This window comes from Mytilus edulis, chromosome 10 (assembly GCF_963676685.1).
Source record: "Mytilus edulis chromosome 10, xbMytEdul2.2, whole genome shotgun sequence".
Classification (NCBI taxonomy): Eukaryota; Metazoa; Mollusca; class Bivalvia; order Mytilida; family Mytilidae; genus Mytilus; species Mytilus edulis.
The window spans coordinates 2,646,865-2,663,966 of record NC_092353.1 but is presented as its reverse complement, the minus strand read 5'-3'; the positions used below and the strand labels follow the sequence as shown (position 1 = coordinate 2,663,966).

The following is a 17,102-nucleotide window of genomic DNA, read 5'->3' as shown; positions in this document are numbered from 1 at the left end:
ATGCCCATTGTTATTTGAATAACCTCTTTATAATGCCCATTGTTATTGAATAACCTCTTTATAATGCCCATTGTTATTGAATAACCTCTTTATAATGCCCATTGTTATTGAATAACCTCTTTATAATGCCCATTGTTATTTGAATAACCTCTTTATAATGCCCATTGTTATTTGAATAACCTCTTTATAATGCCCATTGTTATTTGAATAACCTCTTTATAATGCCCATTGTTATTTGGTTTGGTTATTGAATCAGTGGAGATAACAGCTACATGTTTTAGAATTCTGATAAAAGAAAAACATTATGCTAAACATTTTAGGTTCTCCATCAGCAGAGATGTGTATCATTTGGCTGTGGAGTTTATTACTGATAACCATACTAAATACAGTAGCTCAAGACTGCCCAGAGTATATACGGACCCAGTATGATTACATTATAGGCAAGTATTACATTGGCATAAGACTGCCCAGAGTATATACGGACCTAGTATGATTACATTATAGGCAAGTATTACATTGGCACAAGACTGCCCAGAGTATATACGGACCCAGTATGATTACATTATAGGCAAGTATTACATTGGCACAATACTGGACAAGGTGTATAAGTACCCAATATGATTACATTGTAGACAAGTATTACATTGGCACAAAACTGTCCAGAGTATATAAGGACCCAGTATGATTACATTATAGGCAAGTATTACATTGGCATAAGACTGCCCAGAGTATATACGGACCCAGTATGATTACATTATAGGCAAGTATTACATTGGCATAAGACTGCCCAGAGTATATACGGACCCAGTATGATTACATTATAGGCAAGTATTACATTGGCACAAGACTGCCCAGAGTATATACGGACCCAGTATGATTACATTATAGGTAAGTATTACATTGGCACAATACTGCACAAGGTGTATAAGTACCCAATCTGATTACATTGTGGACAAGTATTACATTGGCACAAAACTGTCCAGAGTATATAAGGACCCAGTATAATTACATTATAGGCAAGTATTACATTGGCATAAGACTGCCCAGAGTATATACGAACCCAGTATGATTACATTATAGGCAATTATAACATTGGCATAAGACTGCCCAGAGTATATACGGACCCAGTATGATTACATTATAGGCAAGTATTACATTGGCACAAGACTGCCCAGAGTATATACGGACCCAGTATGATTACATTATAGGTAAGTATTACATTGGCACAATACTGCACAAGGTGTATAAGTACCCAATATGATTACATTGTGGACAAGTATTACATTGGCACAAAACTGTCCAGAGTATATAAGGACCCAGTATGATTACATTATAGGCAAGTAAATACTAATTTTGTGTGAACCTGTTGTACTTCAAAATATGTAGGACACATGCCAATGAAACTGCAAACTACATGCACAAATAACCAAAAGTTATCTAAATGGAAGATAAACTCATCATAAATACAGTCGTCTTCAATAGTAGACAAAAGTCTAAGCAATATATGTCAACTAAAACGCAAAAAGTTGAATCAAATGAGAACTATGTATAAAAGTTACAAAAAAACAACAACAATTAAATCTTCACTTTAATAACCTTTTTGACCCCAGTGATCAATCATTTTATATATTTCAATATAACATAACATATCATAACTAGAAAGTAATGACTCAGATCGATCTAATTATGTATTAGTACATTTATCTTAAAAGTGTATAATTACGTTCACTTCCTGATGTTGAAATGTCATGTAGTTTTAGCTTATGTTTTTTCAAACCTGAAATGTTTAACCATATTGCTCTTTCATATAACTCCAGAGTCTAACGTTAAGTTCTATTTATATTATACTTTATCCAAGATATATACCAAATTATTGCATAATGGTGTAAGGTTTATACGTCTCGGAATTCGTTATTCAGCGCAAAATACTTGAAAAACAAGAAAACAGTATTTGACCCTATAATATAAATCAGGAGATACTGTTTGACTGACAATGAGACAACTATTAATCAGATATTTAGTTTTATATAAAAGCAACAGTAGTATACCGCTGTTAAATAGTAATAAATTGAATAAATGAAAAACAAATCCTGGTCACAAACCAAAATCGAAGGAACCACATTAACTGAAAGTGGGAAACAACAAAAACAAACGCCAACATACATAGAAACAGATCTAGACTATTTGAAAACAACTGCCATATCCTTATAATTACTAGGTACAGAATATTTTAAGATAATATGGTGCATTGCACTTGGGTTTATGGATAGTCAAACCTCCCGCTTATATGGCAATGTTAAATGTTAAATATTAACATTGTACTCACAAATTGTAGAAGAATCCTGGTGTTTTATCTTAAAATATGTTATAGTTCTATCCTTAGAGGATATCCACACTTGCTTTATACAAGAATACATTTGACAATTTGTAATGATTTTTTTAAAATATTTTATAATTATTCATTTATTGAGTAGTTGGTGCTGGTACCGCCGGTTCTGTGTTAGCGGCCAGGTTATCAGAAGATCCACGTGTTCAAGTGTTATTGTTAGAAGCTGGTGACAAGGAAACAGACAGACCAGAAACACCATTCATTACAACACCAGGGCTAGCAAAACAACTCAGGAATAGTTCTGTAGACTGGAAATACTTTACACATCCACAAGAAAATGCATTGTTTGGGTATAGGAATAAGGTAATATTTCCTAGAAATACAATATAAGAACAAAACACTATAACTAGATTTGTAATTGCTAGCAATAACGGATGGCACCTTCCCATATTGCCAGGGTAACAGCAGCCATTTTGAAATTTCTAAGATCAGAGAGCGTATCTACGCATGCCAATCAACATTGTTGTAAATTTTCATGAAGTTTGGAGCATTTTGAAGTTTTTTGAAATTTTTGATGTTTCCATGTTACGGTGACCATTTCCAAAGTTCCAAAGACAGATAGCATATTGGTACATGCCATGTTACATATCTTTAAAGTTTCATTTGGATTGAAAAAATGCGGCTTTAATGTATTTTCCCATAGGGTCAATGTTAAACTTTTGTCCTGTTTCCATGACAATGGCAGCCATTTTGGAACTTCTTAATAGTGCATGCACATCTGGTCATATCAGGTAACATATCTATAAAGTTTCATCCACTTGGGTCTTATAATGTAAGATTTAGAATTTAGATTTTTGTCACATTTTGTCAGTTTCTATGACAACGGCCGCCATCTTGGATATGCCATACTTTGTTTGCAAATCTGCACATGCTGGGTAACATTATGGTATAGTTCCATAACCAGTAGTTCATGCAGTTCCAAGATATAAGCTAGACAAAAAAATGGAAGAAAAATAAAAATAAGAAAAAAAGAAACGTAGAATATCAATACGCCAACCCAACTCCGTTGAAGGGTACTTATACACAAAAAAAAGATACTAATTACATATCTGAGATTATACTCGCAGATACTGAAAACAAGTTCACAGCCAATAAAAACACATCCAAAATTATGCATCTAAGTCTAGCTTATCTACATTAGAAAATGCCTGTACCAAGTCAGGAATATGACAGTTGTTATCCATTCGTTTGATGTGTTTGAACTTTTGATTTTGCCATTTGATTGGGGACTTTCCTTTTTGAATTTTCCTTGGAGTTCAGTATTTTTGTGATTTTACTTTTCAACGTGGCTGATTTTACTTTTTAACGTGGCTGGTTGAAATTCCTTTTTATGTAGCTTTTAACTTTTCGACAAAAGAATCGTCTCAATAACTGTTATATGGACGCCATCGTGATTTGGTTAGTAAATATCAGTATAATTATTTTTGTGTAATATGTAATTGTCTTGATGCAATGTATATATTTTAAAAACTGTTTTCCAGCAAGCTGCCTTACCTAGAGGTAAGGTTATTGGAGGTACGTTTGCTCTGAATGATATGATTTATCAGAGAGGAGGTCCTGGAATCTTTGATGAATGGGACAAGAAAGGAGCTAAAGGATGGGGATTCAAACATGTCGCTCCTTACTTCCGTAAATCTGTAGATACAAAAGTTATAGAGCTGTCTAAATCTGGTATGTTAACGACTAACAAAACACATATCTTTATTGATACAAAGGTGATAGAGCTGTCTAAATCTGTTATGTTTTATCTATTTTATGGTGTTCCCGTTTGAATGGTTTTTGTACTAGTTAATATGGGACCCTTTATAGCTTGCTGTTCGGTGTGAACCTATGCTTCGTGTCGGAAACCGTATTTTGTCCTATAATGGTTTTTCTTTTACAAATTGTAAATTGGTTGGAGAGTTGTCTCATTGTCACTCCTACCACATCTCAAGATATTAATGTTAACAACTATCAAACACATGTTTTTATTGGCACAAAACATTTTTATATGTTTCAAAATTGATACTCCAAATAAACAGACATATTCTCAACACGTCTTTCCCCAAAATGTTAAGACAATCCTAATTTAAATCTTAATGATAAAGGATAAATAGTATAAATATCCCTCGCTGTTGGTTTTCACCGACATGTGCTATTTTAAAAAATAAGTTTTGAAGGGAAAAATCAATGAAAATATGCAAAAAAGAACTCAACCTAGAAATTCTTATTTTGCAAGGTATTGCAGCTTTTAAATTAACCCACTGGGAAAAAGTTTCAAAATATTACACAGCATATAACTGTTAAATAGAAACCATTTTTGTTGTCTATGCTTTGACTGATCTTTATCAACAACACGTACTATCAAAAGCAATCATTTTATACCGTTATATTGAATATAACAAGCCAATAACAGATTTACACCGCTCACATATCAGTATAACCTTCATCATTATGCTTCATAGATTTGTTTTAGATTTCAATCACGCAGGATTACAACTGACCAATTCTGCACTACATAACTACAGTAACTGCAGATCTAGTCGGTGGTCAATTGGAAGTAAATATGATCAAGAATACACTTTTGATTATAGACAACACATGTAACACAGCTCTTGCATGACTACTGATCTGTCAATAGACATCAGTTCCATAACTTATAATGATTTAAATCCTTCATAGTCTCAATGTTATTGTTTTTCATCATTATTCTTCAATAATATTTTACAGATTTACACCGATCGTGTGGACCAATGACAGTGTCCACGTTACAGCCCACGTCATTATTAAACGTGTATTTCAATGCAACACAAAGTCTAGGCTATGATGCCATCAATTGTAACGAGAAAGAAGATCAGGGTAACTTCATACTTTATTATAACTATCTAGTGTGGCTATGAATTAATTAAGGGCATACAATACAGTTACAGGGGAGGTAATGACGTTGCTAACGTAAAATGTTATTTTCGCGACGTCAAACTATGACATTTCGGGAAAAGATTAATTTTTCGACTGATTTTTAGCATTCAAACTGATTTAATTTAAAAACGAGTGCATGGACCCCTATTTTTTTTATAACGACATTTTGTGTCATTTTGCAGGGAGATTATGTGGACCAAATTTTATAAAACTGTAAATAGTGCAATTTTTAAATTTTGATAAATACACAGCAAAAAATTACGTTTTTTTCTCAATTCATGAGCATTTGATAAATATGAGATATTTCTGAATAAGAAATGCATGACTTTTTAGGACACTTATAAAATACATAAATTATAAATTATTTAACAAAAAACAGTTTGTGTTTATCTTTTAAAACAAAAAAAGTTATGGCTTTCTTTCTAAAGGGAAAATACGGCCACAAATCCGAATTTTGAGCAAATATACAAATTTCTACCTCATTTAACTGTATCGTATGCCCTTAAGGGATCAAAACTGTATCGTATGCCCTTAAGGGATCAAAACTGTATCGTATGCCCTTAAGGCCTTAAGGGCATACGATACAGTTTTGATCCCGTATTTACAGTTTAATAAACATTCCCATATATATTATTTTTTACCTGATTAAATCAAATATGTAAAAAAAAAGTACCTTCATGTGCTACTTTTTGAGTAAAATGAGGTTGAAATTTTGTATATTTGCAAAAAATTCGGATTTGTGACCGTATTTTCCCTTTCCAAAGAAAGACATAACTTTCTTGTTTTAAAAGATAAACGCAAATTGTTTTTTGTTAAATAATATGTAATTTCCGTTTTTTATAGGTATTCTAAAAATTTATACATTTTTTATTCAGAAATAACTCATATTTATCAAATGTTCATGAATGTAGGGAAAAAAACATCATTTTTTGCTGTATATTTATCGAAATAAACAATTGCACTATTTACGTTTTAAAGAAAATTGGTACACATAATCGTCTTACGTCTACAAAGCAAATTTCATTTAAAAAAAGAGGTGTCCATGAACTCGTTTTCAAGTTAAATCAGTTTGAATGATAAAAATCAGCCAAAAACTGCATCTTTTCCCGATAACAAGCACCAAAGCGAAGTCATAAGTTTTTAAGGAATAATGAATGTGTCCGCTAACATGATGGGTTCAATAAGAGTAGGCAGGTAGGCAAATACTTTTTGTGTATGCCCCGCCGACTTATGTCGGAGTCAACCAGTTTTACCATTGTTCGTCGTTCCGCAACGAACATTTAAACGGACGTTTATCTAATTTCATCTAATGTATTGTGCTGATTTTTAGAATGTGAGTATACTTTGACGAGTTACAGATCGAGATTACGTTTGTTCCGCTATGATATGATGATTTTTGCCGATGTTATTTTGTTCAATTTTCGCTCCTAACAAGACTTCAGGTTTTTTTAGCGAGCGGTGGCATTAGTGTCGTTCCGACAAATTCTAGATTTTTTTTTAAATTTTTTGGATGGTTTGACTTGAATACTGATTCAAAATGAGTAATACATCTTTACAATAGGTACAAAAAAATTAATATGTATGGTTAGCGGAAACACAGTTACTTTTGATTTTTTATTGTGTTCATACTAACAGTGAATAGAAACAACTGCAGATATGAAATAAACATATTTTTATAAGTTGGACATTATCTTTACTAAACTTCAAATAAACACATCTTCTGTAATAACCGTCGTAACACCAATATGTTTATAATCCTCCAAATGAGAATGATTTTGACTTTTTAGGTATATGTCGGATACAAACGAACATACGAGGAGGAGAACGATTAACCACTGCTAAAGCTTATCTCAATGAAGCCCGAGGACGACAGAACTTAAACATTGTCACAAAGGCATTGGTTTCAAGGGTAAGTTAGTTTAAGGGATATGTTGGCGGGATTTTCTTTTGCATATACTTTGGGAATTTCTGCGTGAAAGTGAATATTGTGTCACTAGTTGTTTGGTTCTATTTGAGAATTCAGCTATTTATAATATGTATATATTTTCGTCTGACTCTCTGGCTAAATGTTTGTATATCAGACATAAAATCAAAAGAGAAATTTTCAGTGTAGATCTAATTTAGCCAACATACATAATTCATGTTCTCTCATTTTGTTTGGTTGTTATACTGTTCTTGCAGACCTTTGTACCCTCTTGCTGGAGAGAACTTTTACAAAAGACTATTCAAAAGGCCTGAATGATGCACTAAACAATAATCAAAAACAGATGGGATATACAGCAAAAGATAACCACTAATTTGTAGGTTCCTGACCTGTTGCAGGCATACAAAGAGTATATTTGTAGGCGCCTAACCTTCATTTTGACCTTGAACATTGATGTAGTAGCACAACATGAGACCAAACGTATACTATATGCATATTTGATTAAATGTATGTTTTTCTTTTGCAGGTTTTGATTTCCCGTAGACAAGCAGTCGGCATAGAATTCATTTTTTCAAACGTTTCATTCCAAGTTCTAGCATCAAACGAAGTTATTCTATCTGCTGGCTCATATGGTTCTCCCAAAATATTATTTTTGTCTGGAATTGGACCCAGAGAACAACTTTATAACTTGCAAGTAACTAAATTTAAAATGCACTGCAGACGATAAATCAAATTGTATGTTTATATTTGTCTGACACCCATACATGTTATGGAGAGATGGATAATTATGCTAGTACATACACACAGTTGCTAACTGAAACTACAATACTATAAGAGCTCGTAAATTGCCTAAGCAATATTTTGAGCAATATTTCGGATTTTTTGCTTTTTTAAATGCTTTTTAGCTTCATATTTGATTTGACATCCAAATGTTTGGATTCGAGGGTCATTGATGAGTCTTATGTAGACGAAAAATTATGAGTTTGGTATATAAAGGCAACAGTAGTATACCGCTGTTCAAAACTCATAAATCGATAAAAAAAAAAAAAAGAAAATTCGGGTTACAAACTAAAACTGAGGGAAACGCATTAAATATAAAAGAACAACGACACAACATTAAAATGTAACACACACAGAAACGAACTAAGCATTAGACAAAATCCGATGAGAATAACAAATATAACATCAAAACTAAATACATGAATTTGGGATAGAAAAGTACCGTGACACGTCTTATAATAATGTGAATCAGACTCAAATATAAGAGGAGTTTTTTGGGCAAACAGTGAATTTTTATATTACTATACAGCAATAACATATCTTATATTCTTCATCTTATGTTTTTCAATGTGATTGTACTGTGTTGTACATGTTGTCTGCTCGATGGCCGGGTTGTTGGTTCTTTGGCACATTCCCGATTTCCATTCTCAATTTTATGTATTGTAAAATTCACAATATTATATGTGCTTTTGAGGATAATACTTTATCAATAGAAAATAAATATTCCACAGATTCCTGTAATTGCTGATCTACCTGTTGGAGAAAATCTACAAGATCACATCTCTGTTGACATCCGGGTATTTGTTAATGTTTCGACTATGAAACCGAATTCGAATCTGGACAGACTAATGATTGATCAGTATTTCTATCAGAGAAAAGGTAAGAATCTGGACAGACTAATGATTGATCAGTATTTCTATCAGAGAAAAGGTAAGAAATCTGGACACACTAATGATTGATCAGTATTTCTATCAGAGAAAAGGTAAGAAATCTGGACACACTAATGATTGATCAGTATTTCTATCAGAGAAAAGGTAAGAATCTGGACAGACTAATGATTGATCAGTATTTCTATCAGAATAAAGGTAAGAATCTGGACAGACTAATGATTGATCAGTATTTCTATAAGAGAAAAGGTAAGAATCTGGACAGACTAATGATTGATCAGTATTTCTATCAGAGAAAAGGTAAGAAATCTCGACAGACTAATGATTGATCAGTATTTCTATCAGAGAAAAGGTAAGAAATCTCGACAGACTAATGATTGATCAGTATTTCTATCAGAGAAAAGGTAAGAATCTGGACAGACTAATGATTGATCAGTATTTCTATCAGAGAAAAAGTAAGAATCTGGACAGACTAATGATTGATCAGTATTTCTATCAGAGAAAAGGTAAGAATCTGGACAGACTAATGATTGATCAGTATTTCTATCAGAGAAAAGGTAAGATATCTGGACAGACTAATGATTGATCAGTATTTCTATCAGAGAAAAGGTAAAAATCTGGACAGACTAATGATTGATCAGTATTTCTATCAGAGAAAAGGTAAGAATCTGGACAGACTAATGATTGATCAGTATTTCTATCAGAGAAAAGGTAAGAATCTGGACAGACTAATGATTGATCAGTATTTCTATCAGAGAAAAGGTAAGAAATCTAGACAGACTTATGATTGATCAGTATTTCTATCAGAGAAAAGGTAAGAATCTGGACAGACTAATGATTGATCAGTATTTCTATCAGAGAAAAGGTAAGAATCTGGACAGACTAATGATTGATCAGTATTTCTATCAGAGAAAGGGTAAGATATCTGGACAGACTAATGATTGATCAGTATTTCTATCAGAGAAAAGGTAAGAATCTGGACAGACTAATGATTGATCAGTATTTCTATCAGAGAAAAGGTAAGAATCTGAACCGACTAATGATTGATCAGTATTTCTATCAGAGAAAAGGTAAGAATCTGAACCGACTAATGATTGATCAGTATTTCTATCAGAGAAAAGGTAAGATATCTGGACAGACTAATTATTGATCAGTATTTCTATCAGAGAAAAGGTAAGAAATCTGGACAGACTAATGATTGATCAGTATTTCGATCAGAGAAAGGGTCAGAAATAAACGTGCTCGATATCTGGACAGACTAATGATTGATCATCAGTATTTCTATCAGAGAAAAGGTAAGGAATCTGAACAGACTAATGATTGATCAGTATTTCTATCAGAGAAAAGGTAAGAATCTGGACAGACTAATGATTGATCAGTATTTCTATCAGAGAAAAGGTAAAAATCTGGACAGACTAATGATTGATCAGTATTTCTATCAGAGAAAAGGTAAGAATCTGAACCGACTAATGATTGATCAGTATTTCTATCAGAGAAAAGGTAAGAATCTGAACCGACTAATGATTGATCAGTATTTCTATCAGAGAAAAGGTAAGATATCTGGACAGACTAATTATTGATCAGTATTTCTATCAGAGAAAAGGTAAGAAATCTGGACAGACTAATGATTGACCAGTATTTCGATCAGAGAAAGGGTCAGAAATAAACGTGCTCGATATCTGGACGGACTAATGATTGATCATCAGTATTTCTATCAGAGAAAAGGTAAGGAATCTGAACAGACTAATGATTGATCAGTATTTCTATCAGAGAAAAGGTAAAAATCTGGACAGACTAATGATTGATCAGTATTTCTATCAGAGAAAAGGTAAGAATCTGGACATACTAATGATTGATCAGTATTTCTATCAGAGAAAAGGTCAGAAATAAACGTGCGCGATATCTGGACAGACTAATGATTGATCAGTATTTCTATCAGAGAAAAGGTAAGATATCTGGACAGACTAATTATTGATCAGTATTTCTATCAGAGAAAAGGTAAGAAATCTGGACAGACTAATGATTGACCAGTATTTCGATCAGAGAAAGGGTCAGAAATAAACGTGCTCGATATCTGAACTGACTAATGATTGATCATCAGTATTTCTATCAGAGAAAAGGTAAGGAATCTGAACAGACTAATGATTGATCAGTATTTCTATCAGAGAAAAGGTAAGAATCTGGACAGACTAATGATTGATCAGTATTTCTATCAGAGAAAAGGTAAGAATCTGGACAGACTAATGATTGATCAGTATTTCTATCAGAGAAAAGGAAAGGAATCTGAACAGACTAATGATTGATCAGTATTTCTATCAGAGAAAAGGTAAGAATCTGGACAGACTAATGATTGATCAGTATTTCTATCAGAGAAAAGGTAAGAATCTGGACATACTAATGATTGATCAGTATTTCTATCAGAGAAAAGGTCAGAAATAAACGTGCTCGATATCTGGACAGACTAATGATTGATCAGTATTTCTATCAGAGAAAAGGTAAGGAATCTGAACAGACTAATGATTGATCAGTATTTCTATCCGTGAAAAGGTCAGAAATAAACGTGCTCGATATCTGGACAGACTAATGATTGATCAGTATTTCTATCAGAGAAAAGGTAAAAATCTGGACAGACTAATGATTGATCAGTATTTCTATCAGAGAAAAGGTAAGAATCTGGACAGACTAATGATTGATCAGTATTTCTATCAGAGAAAAGGTAAGAATCTGGACAGACTAATGATTGATCAGTATTTCTATCAGAGAAAAGGTAAGGAATCTGAACAGACTAATGATTGATCAGTATTTCTATCAGAGAAAAGGTAAGAATCTGGACAAACTAATGATTGATCAGACAGACTAATGATTGATCAGTATTTCTATCAGAGAAAAGGTAAGGAATCTGAACAGACTAATGATTAATCAGTATTTCTATCAGAGAAAAGGTAAGAATCTGGACAGACTAATGATTGATCAGTATTTCTATCAGAGAAAAGGTCAGAAATAAACGTGCTCGATATCTAGACAGACTAATGATTGATCAGTATTTCTATCAGAGAAAAGGTAAGGAATCTGAACAGACTAATGATTGATCAGTATTTCTATCAGAGAAAAGGTAAGAATCTGGACAGACTAATGATTGATCAGTATTTCTATCAGAGAAAAGGTAAGAATCTGGACAGACTAATGATTGATCAGTATTTCTATCAGAGAAAAGGTAAGGAATCTGAACAGACTAATGATTGATCAGTATTTCTATCAGAGAAAAGGTAAGAATCTGGACAGACTAATGATTGATCAGACAGACTAATGATTGATCAGTATTTCTATCAGAGAAAAGGTAAGGAATCTGAACAGACTAATGATTAATCAGTATTTCTATCAGAGAAAAGGTAAGAATCTGGACAGACTAATGATTGATCAGTATTTCTATCAGAGAAAAGGTCAGAAATAAACGTGCTCGATATCTGGACAGACTAATGATTGATCAGTATTTCTATCAGAGAAAAGGTAAGGAATCTGAACAGACTAATGATTGATCAGTATTTCTATCAGAGAAAAGGTAAGAATCTGGACAGACTAATGATTGATCAGTATTTCTATCAGAGAAAAGGTAAGAATCTGGACAGACTAATGATTGATCAGTATTTCTATCAGAGAAAAGGTAAGGAATCTGAACAGACTAATGATTGATCAGTATTTCTATCAGAGAAAAGGTCAGAAATAAACCTGTTCGATATCTTGAATCTTCGTGTGGTAGAAAAAATACCTCACGCAAACAATTAGTTAACGTACTAAGAAATGAGAGAAAACAAGAAACGATGAGTAACATAAACGTATAAAACCACTAATACATAGTCCCATTACTTTCTATGATAAATTCTGCTATGTCAAACATTAACGTCTACTTTGTCTTCAGTTAAAATAAAGTGGTAGTTATTTTTAGGTCTAAACTAGATGTATACCTTATTCCGATCTGTACCAAACAATTCAACGTACATTTAATTGCATATTAGAGCGTACTGGTTCCCGGATGTTTAATAGTACAAACACGGGTACTTCTGATCTGAACACGAAGGCAAATATGCCCTCCTATTATAAATTTTTATATCTTTTTTTTAAATTATATTGATTAAAAAGAAACTTTCAATAAGACTTTTCAGTAATTCCAAGTCCTCAAGCTTTCATGTGATACCAAAACAACACAAATATTTCACCTATTATTTGCAGGCTTGGATCTTAAGATACTAGAATAGTCATTGGATCTATTAATTTACCATTTGAGTCCTATTTGCTCTGACATTTACTATCTTGCCAATTTTATCACTTTTCAGGTCTAATGGCTTCCATTGGTGGAAGCGAGGCTTTTCTTTTCGCGAATACAAATAAAACAAGACCATCGCCATACCCAGACTTACAGTTAACGTTTAAATCTACTATAGCCGACCATGACCACAAGTTACTACGAGTGATGAATAAAGATGACGAGGTATGTATAATAAATGTCCATCTGATAAACAGGTCAAAAGTGTTTAAAACCAGAAACTGTAAACTTTAGATTTATGGATGTTTTGCTTTCTGTGTCACTTTTGACATGTATATATTTTAAGGTATCTGAATATTGACCAGGTTGACATCGACTCAACTTTGTTTGAAATTGACAAGCTTCACAAAACTTTTATCAAATAATAACACTGAAGTCGTCTGGACACACATTAAATTCTTATCTTTCCTGAAGTTTTTCTCCTTCTCTTAAATGTTGCGTGCTAAAGGCAAAACATTGAATAATCATTTAAAATAAAGCTTGACTTGAGCGAGTATCAAATGCACAACTGTCAGTATTTTAGGCGGAATTGTTGCAATGAGATGAACGAAATTGTCACGGGGAAATTTTAATTACAACGTATTTATCAGACCCAAACTCTTAGCGAAAGATTTTTCTTTATACATAACAAGTTCCCACATTTATTTTTTTCAACAAAATCATTGTTTTACGTTTTACTTTAAACAATACAATGTAACATGATAACAATGATTATAAAAACAATGTTAACATATCTTTATTATTGCGTGTTTTATTGCAGCTGATCAAGTCATGGTATTCCCTTGGTAAAAAGAAAGATGGCATAACAATAACAGTCAAACTCCTTCATCCAAAAAGTAGAGGTCATCTTAAGTTAAATTCGACGGATCCTAACGAAATGCCAATCATTGATCCTAAATACCTCTCTAATGTAGAAGATATTAAAACACTTTATGAAGGTAACATGTTTGAATACTAGTACTTATACCATATGGTCAAGAAAGGTAGGTGACTGGTATTAAATCCATGAAGGTAAAATGTTTCTGACTTATAATGTTTTACTACTCATACAATATGGCATAAACAGATAAGTGGCAGGCTTTAATTCCATGAAGGTAAAATGTTTCTGACTTATAATGTTTTACTACTCATACAATATGGCATAAACAGATAAGTGGCTGGTTTTAATTCCGTGAAACAAAACAGGTGAAAAATTCCCTTTTTGTTTTGCGGTACTCGGACAGACATCTGTGACGTTTTCATTGTCTATAATCGGTGAGATCTGCTTACCCTTCCGTATCATCTGAGATTAGGTCATTTTTGGTGGGGTTCGTGTTGCTTAGTGTTTATTTTTCTGTGCTGTGTTTTGTTTACTATTATTTGTCTGTTTGTTTGTTTGTTTATCGATGATGTTGTCAGTTTGTTTTCGATCCTTCTGGTATCTTTCGCCCCTCTTCTATCCCTTTAGTATTTTCCAATATGAATTAAATGAAGATGTGTGTAGTAACAACGAGATTGTAATCCAACGACACATATGATATTTGGACATCTAGAGGACATCAAATTACATGTCAGGGCGAATACACAGAATTACATTTATGACAATCTTAAACAAGGACATGAAGAATTAAGAGAGCCTATAAAATTTTATAGCCTTATAATTATAATATTTGCAGGTATAAAAATAGTAAAATCTATCATTGAAACACCAATAATGCAGTCAATAGGCGCTACGATGGAACCAACTTTTAAGGGATGCAAAGAATTTAAGTTTGATTCTGATCCGTACTGGAAATGTTATATACAAACATTCTCTGACCCAGGACATCATCCAGTCTCTACCTGTAAGATGGGTGCCTTCAATGACGTTCGATCTGTTGTTGACAATAAACTCAGGTAAATATGCATAATGCTTCATAGGAGAACTTATCATAGTTATACACTCTCTGTCTCAACGATAATACGACACTTCATTAACAGTGACGGTCTCTTTACATAAAAACTGCTACAGTAGAGTTTTGTTGACGAATGAGTGAGTTTGAATCTGCACCAGTATTAAGTACAAAATCACATATCAGTGTACATATGTGATATTTTGGTGTCTTACTCATGAAAGAAATGTTAGAGAAGTTAAAAGAAGTAGTTGTTTGGTCTGTAAACAGTTATCAAAGGTATCAGGATTATAATTTAGTACGCCAGACGCGCGTTTCGTCTACATAAGACTCATCAGTGACGCTCATATCAAAATATTCATAAAACCAAACAAGTACGAAGTTGAAGAGCATTGAGGATCCAAAATTCCAAAAAGTTGTGCCAAATACGGCTAAGGTAATCTATGCCTGGGATAAGAAAATCCTTAGTTTTTCGAAAAATTCAAAGTTTTGTAAACAGGAAATTCATAAAAATGACCACATTATTGATATTCATGTCAACACCGAAGTGTTGACTACTGGGCTGGTGATACCCTCGGGGACGAAAAGGTCCACCAGCAGTGGCATCGACCCAGTGGTGTAAACAGTTATCAAAGGTACCAGGATTATAATTTAATACGCCAGACGCGCGTGTCCTCTACATAAGACTCATCAGTGACGCTCATATCAAAATATTTATAAAGCCAAACAAATACGAAGTTGAAGAGCATTGAGGATCCAAAATTCCAAAAAGTTGTGCCAAATACGGTTAAGGTAATCTATGCCTGTGATAAGAAAATCCTTAGTTTTTCTAGGTTTCCTGTAAATTTACCGATTGTGTCCTATTTCCTATTGTGACAGTTTGAATGAGTCTATCTTCGTATTAAGAATTATGAATGCAAAAAAGACACTTTCCCAGTCAGTTTTTGGTAAATAGGAACACCAATTGTGAATAGCTTTGATTTTCCACATCAAATACTTGGTATTAGGTTCAATTTTTTTCAATCTAAAATTCTGTCGAGTGTGGATTTTCTTGGCTATAGAATCATGTATAACAGGTGACTCTTATCCAGTCGATGCAACCGGTTTTGCTCCTTTTGTGATTTCCTCAGTTTGTATCTGTTACCTGAATTGTCTTTTTTTTTATCGATTCATAAGATTTGAACATCGGCTTGAATACTGCTGCCTTTTCTTTTATACCGCGTGTTTATGACCTTGATTGTTGTCGTAACCTGTATTTTGAATTATATAGGATTCAATACAAACCACGATCAAGTAAGTGTTAAAAAATGTATGGTACAGTACACCCCACGATAAACACACACGCTTACACCTTACTTAGTAATTTATTTGTATCATTTCATTGCAAAAGATGCCAATAAAGTGGATTCGTTCTTCTTACAGGGTAAAAGATGTTTTCAACCTAAGAGTAGTGGACGCCTCAGTATTTCCTGAAATAACAGATCACCCAAATGCAGCTACCATTATGATAGCTGAACGAGCAGCTGCTTTGATATTGAAATAATACTTACTAATTATTAGTTATAATTTGATACTTGAAATGATTTGCATAAATCCTTCACTTTATTTTGTACTAATCATGAGACATCATCTAACAGTATAATGTTGTTTGAAAATTATCTTATCAATTAATTTTATCATCACTACATTTATCATTACACATGTTACATGCATTCCATTTCAACAAACTCTTGCTTATAACGAATATCTAAGTTTTGCTGTAAATATGGACTTCACTCTGAAAACGAAGACAGTACTTTTTTGTATCTTTTTTGTATGGTAACAATGTCGACCTTGCGTGGGGAAAGAACAGGTTACTGTGACATGTAAGATAAATAATAGCAGCAAAATCGCTGTTTGGTTGTTTTGCATGTTGGAATTTTGGGCGATGGATGAATAAATATGTCCTTTTTTCCAGTGATCGTTCAATTGTACAATTAATGAAAAGTGTTTAAAATCATCTGTATAATAAGTTTCACTTCATGTTGTTTTC

General features: G+C 33.0%; 1 protein-coding gene across 1 annotated transcript; it reads left to right on the top strand.

Moving 5' to 3' along the window:
• Window positions 1-304: 304 nt before the first annotated feature.
• Window positions 305-16,858, top strand: LOC139492150 (L-sorbose 1-dehydrogenase-like). The gene is made up of 12 exons (XM_071280291.1): window positions 305-472; window positions 1,145-1,208; window positions 2,475-2,692; window positions 3,871-4,060; window positions 5,099-5,227; window positions 7,075-7,196; window positions 7,738-7,905; window positions 8,723-8,870; window positions 13,210-13,364; window positions 13,960-14,137; window positions 14,855-15,074; window positions 16,493-16,858. The coding sequence occupies exons 1-12, from the start codon at window positions 305-307 to the stop codon at window positions 16,611-16,613; spliced, it is 1,881 nt and encodes a 626-aa protein (XP_071136392.1). The 3' UTR covers window positions 16,614-16,858.
• Window positions 16,859-17,102: the final 244 nt, after the last annotated feature.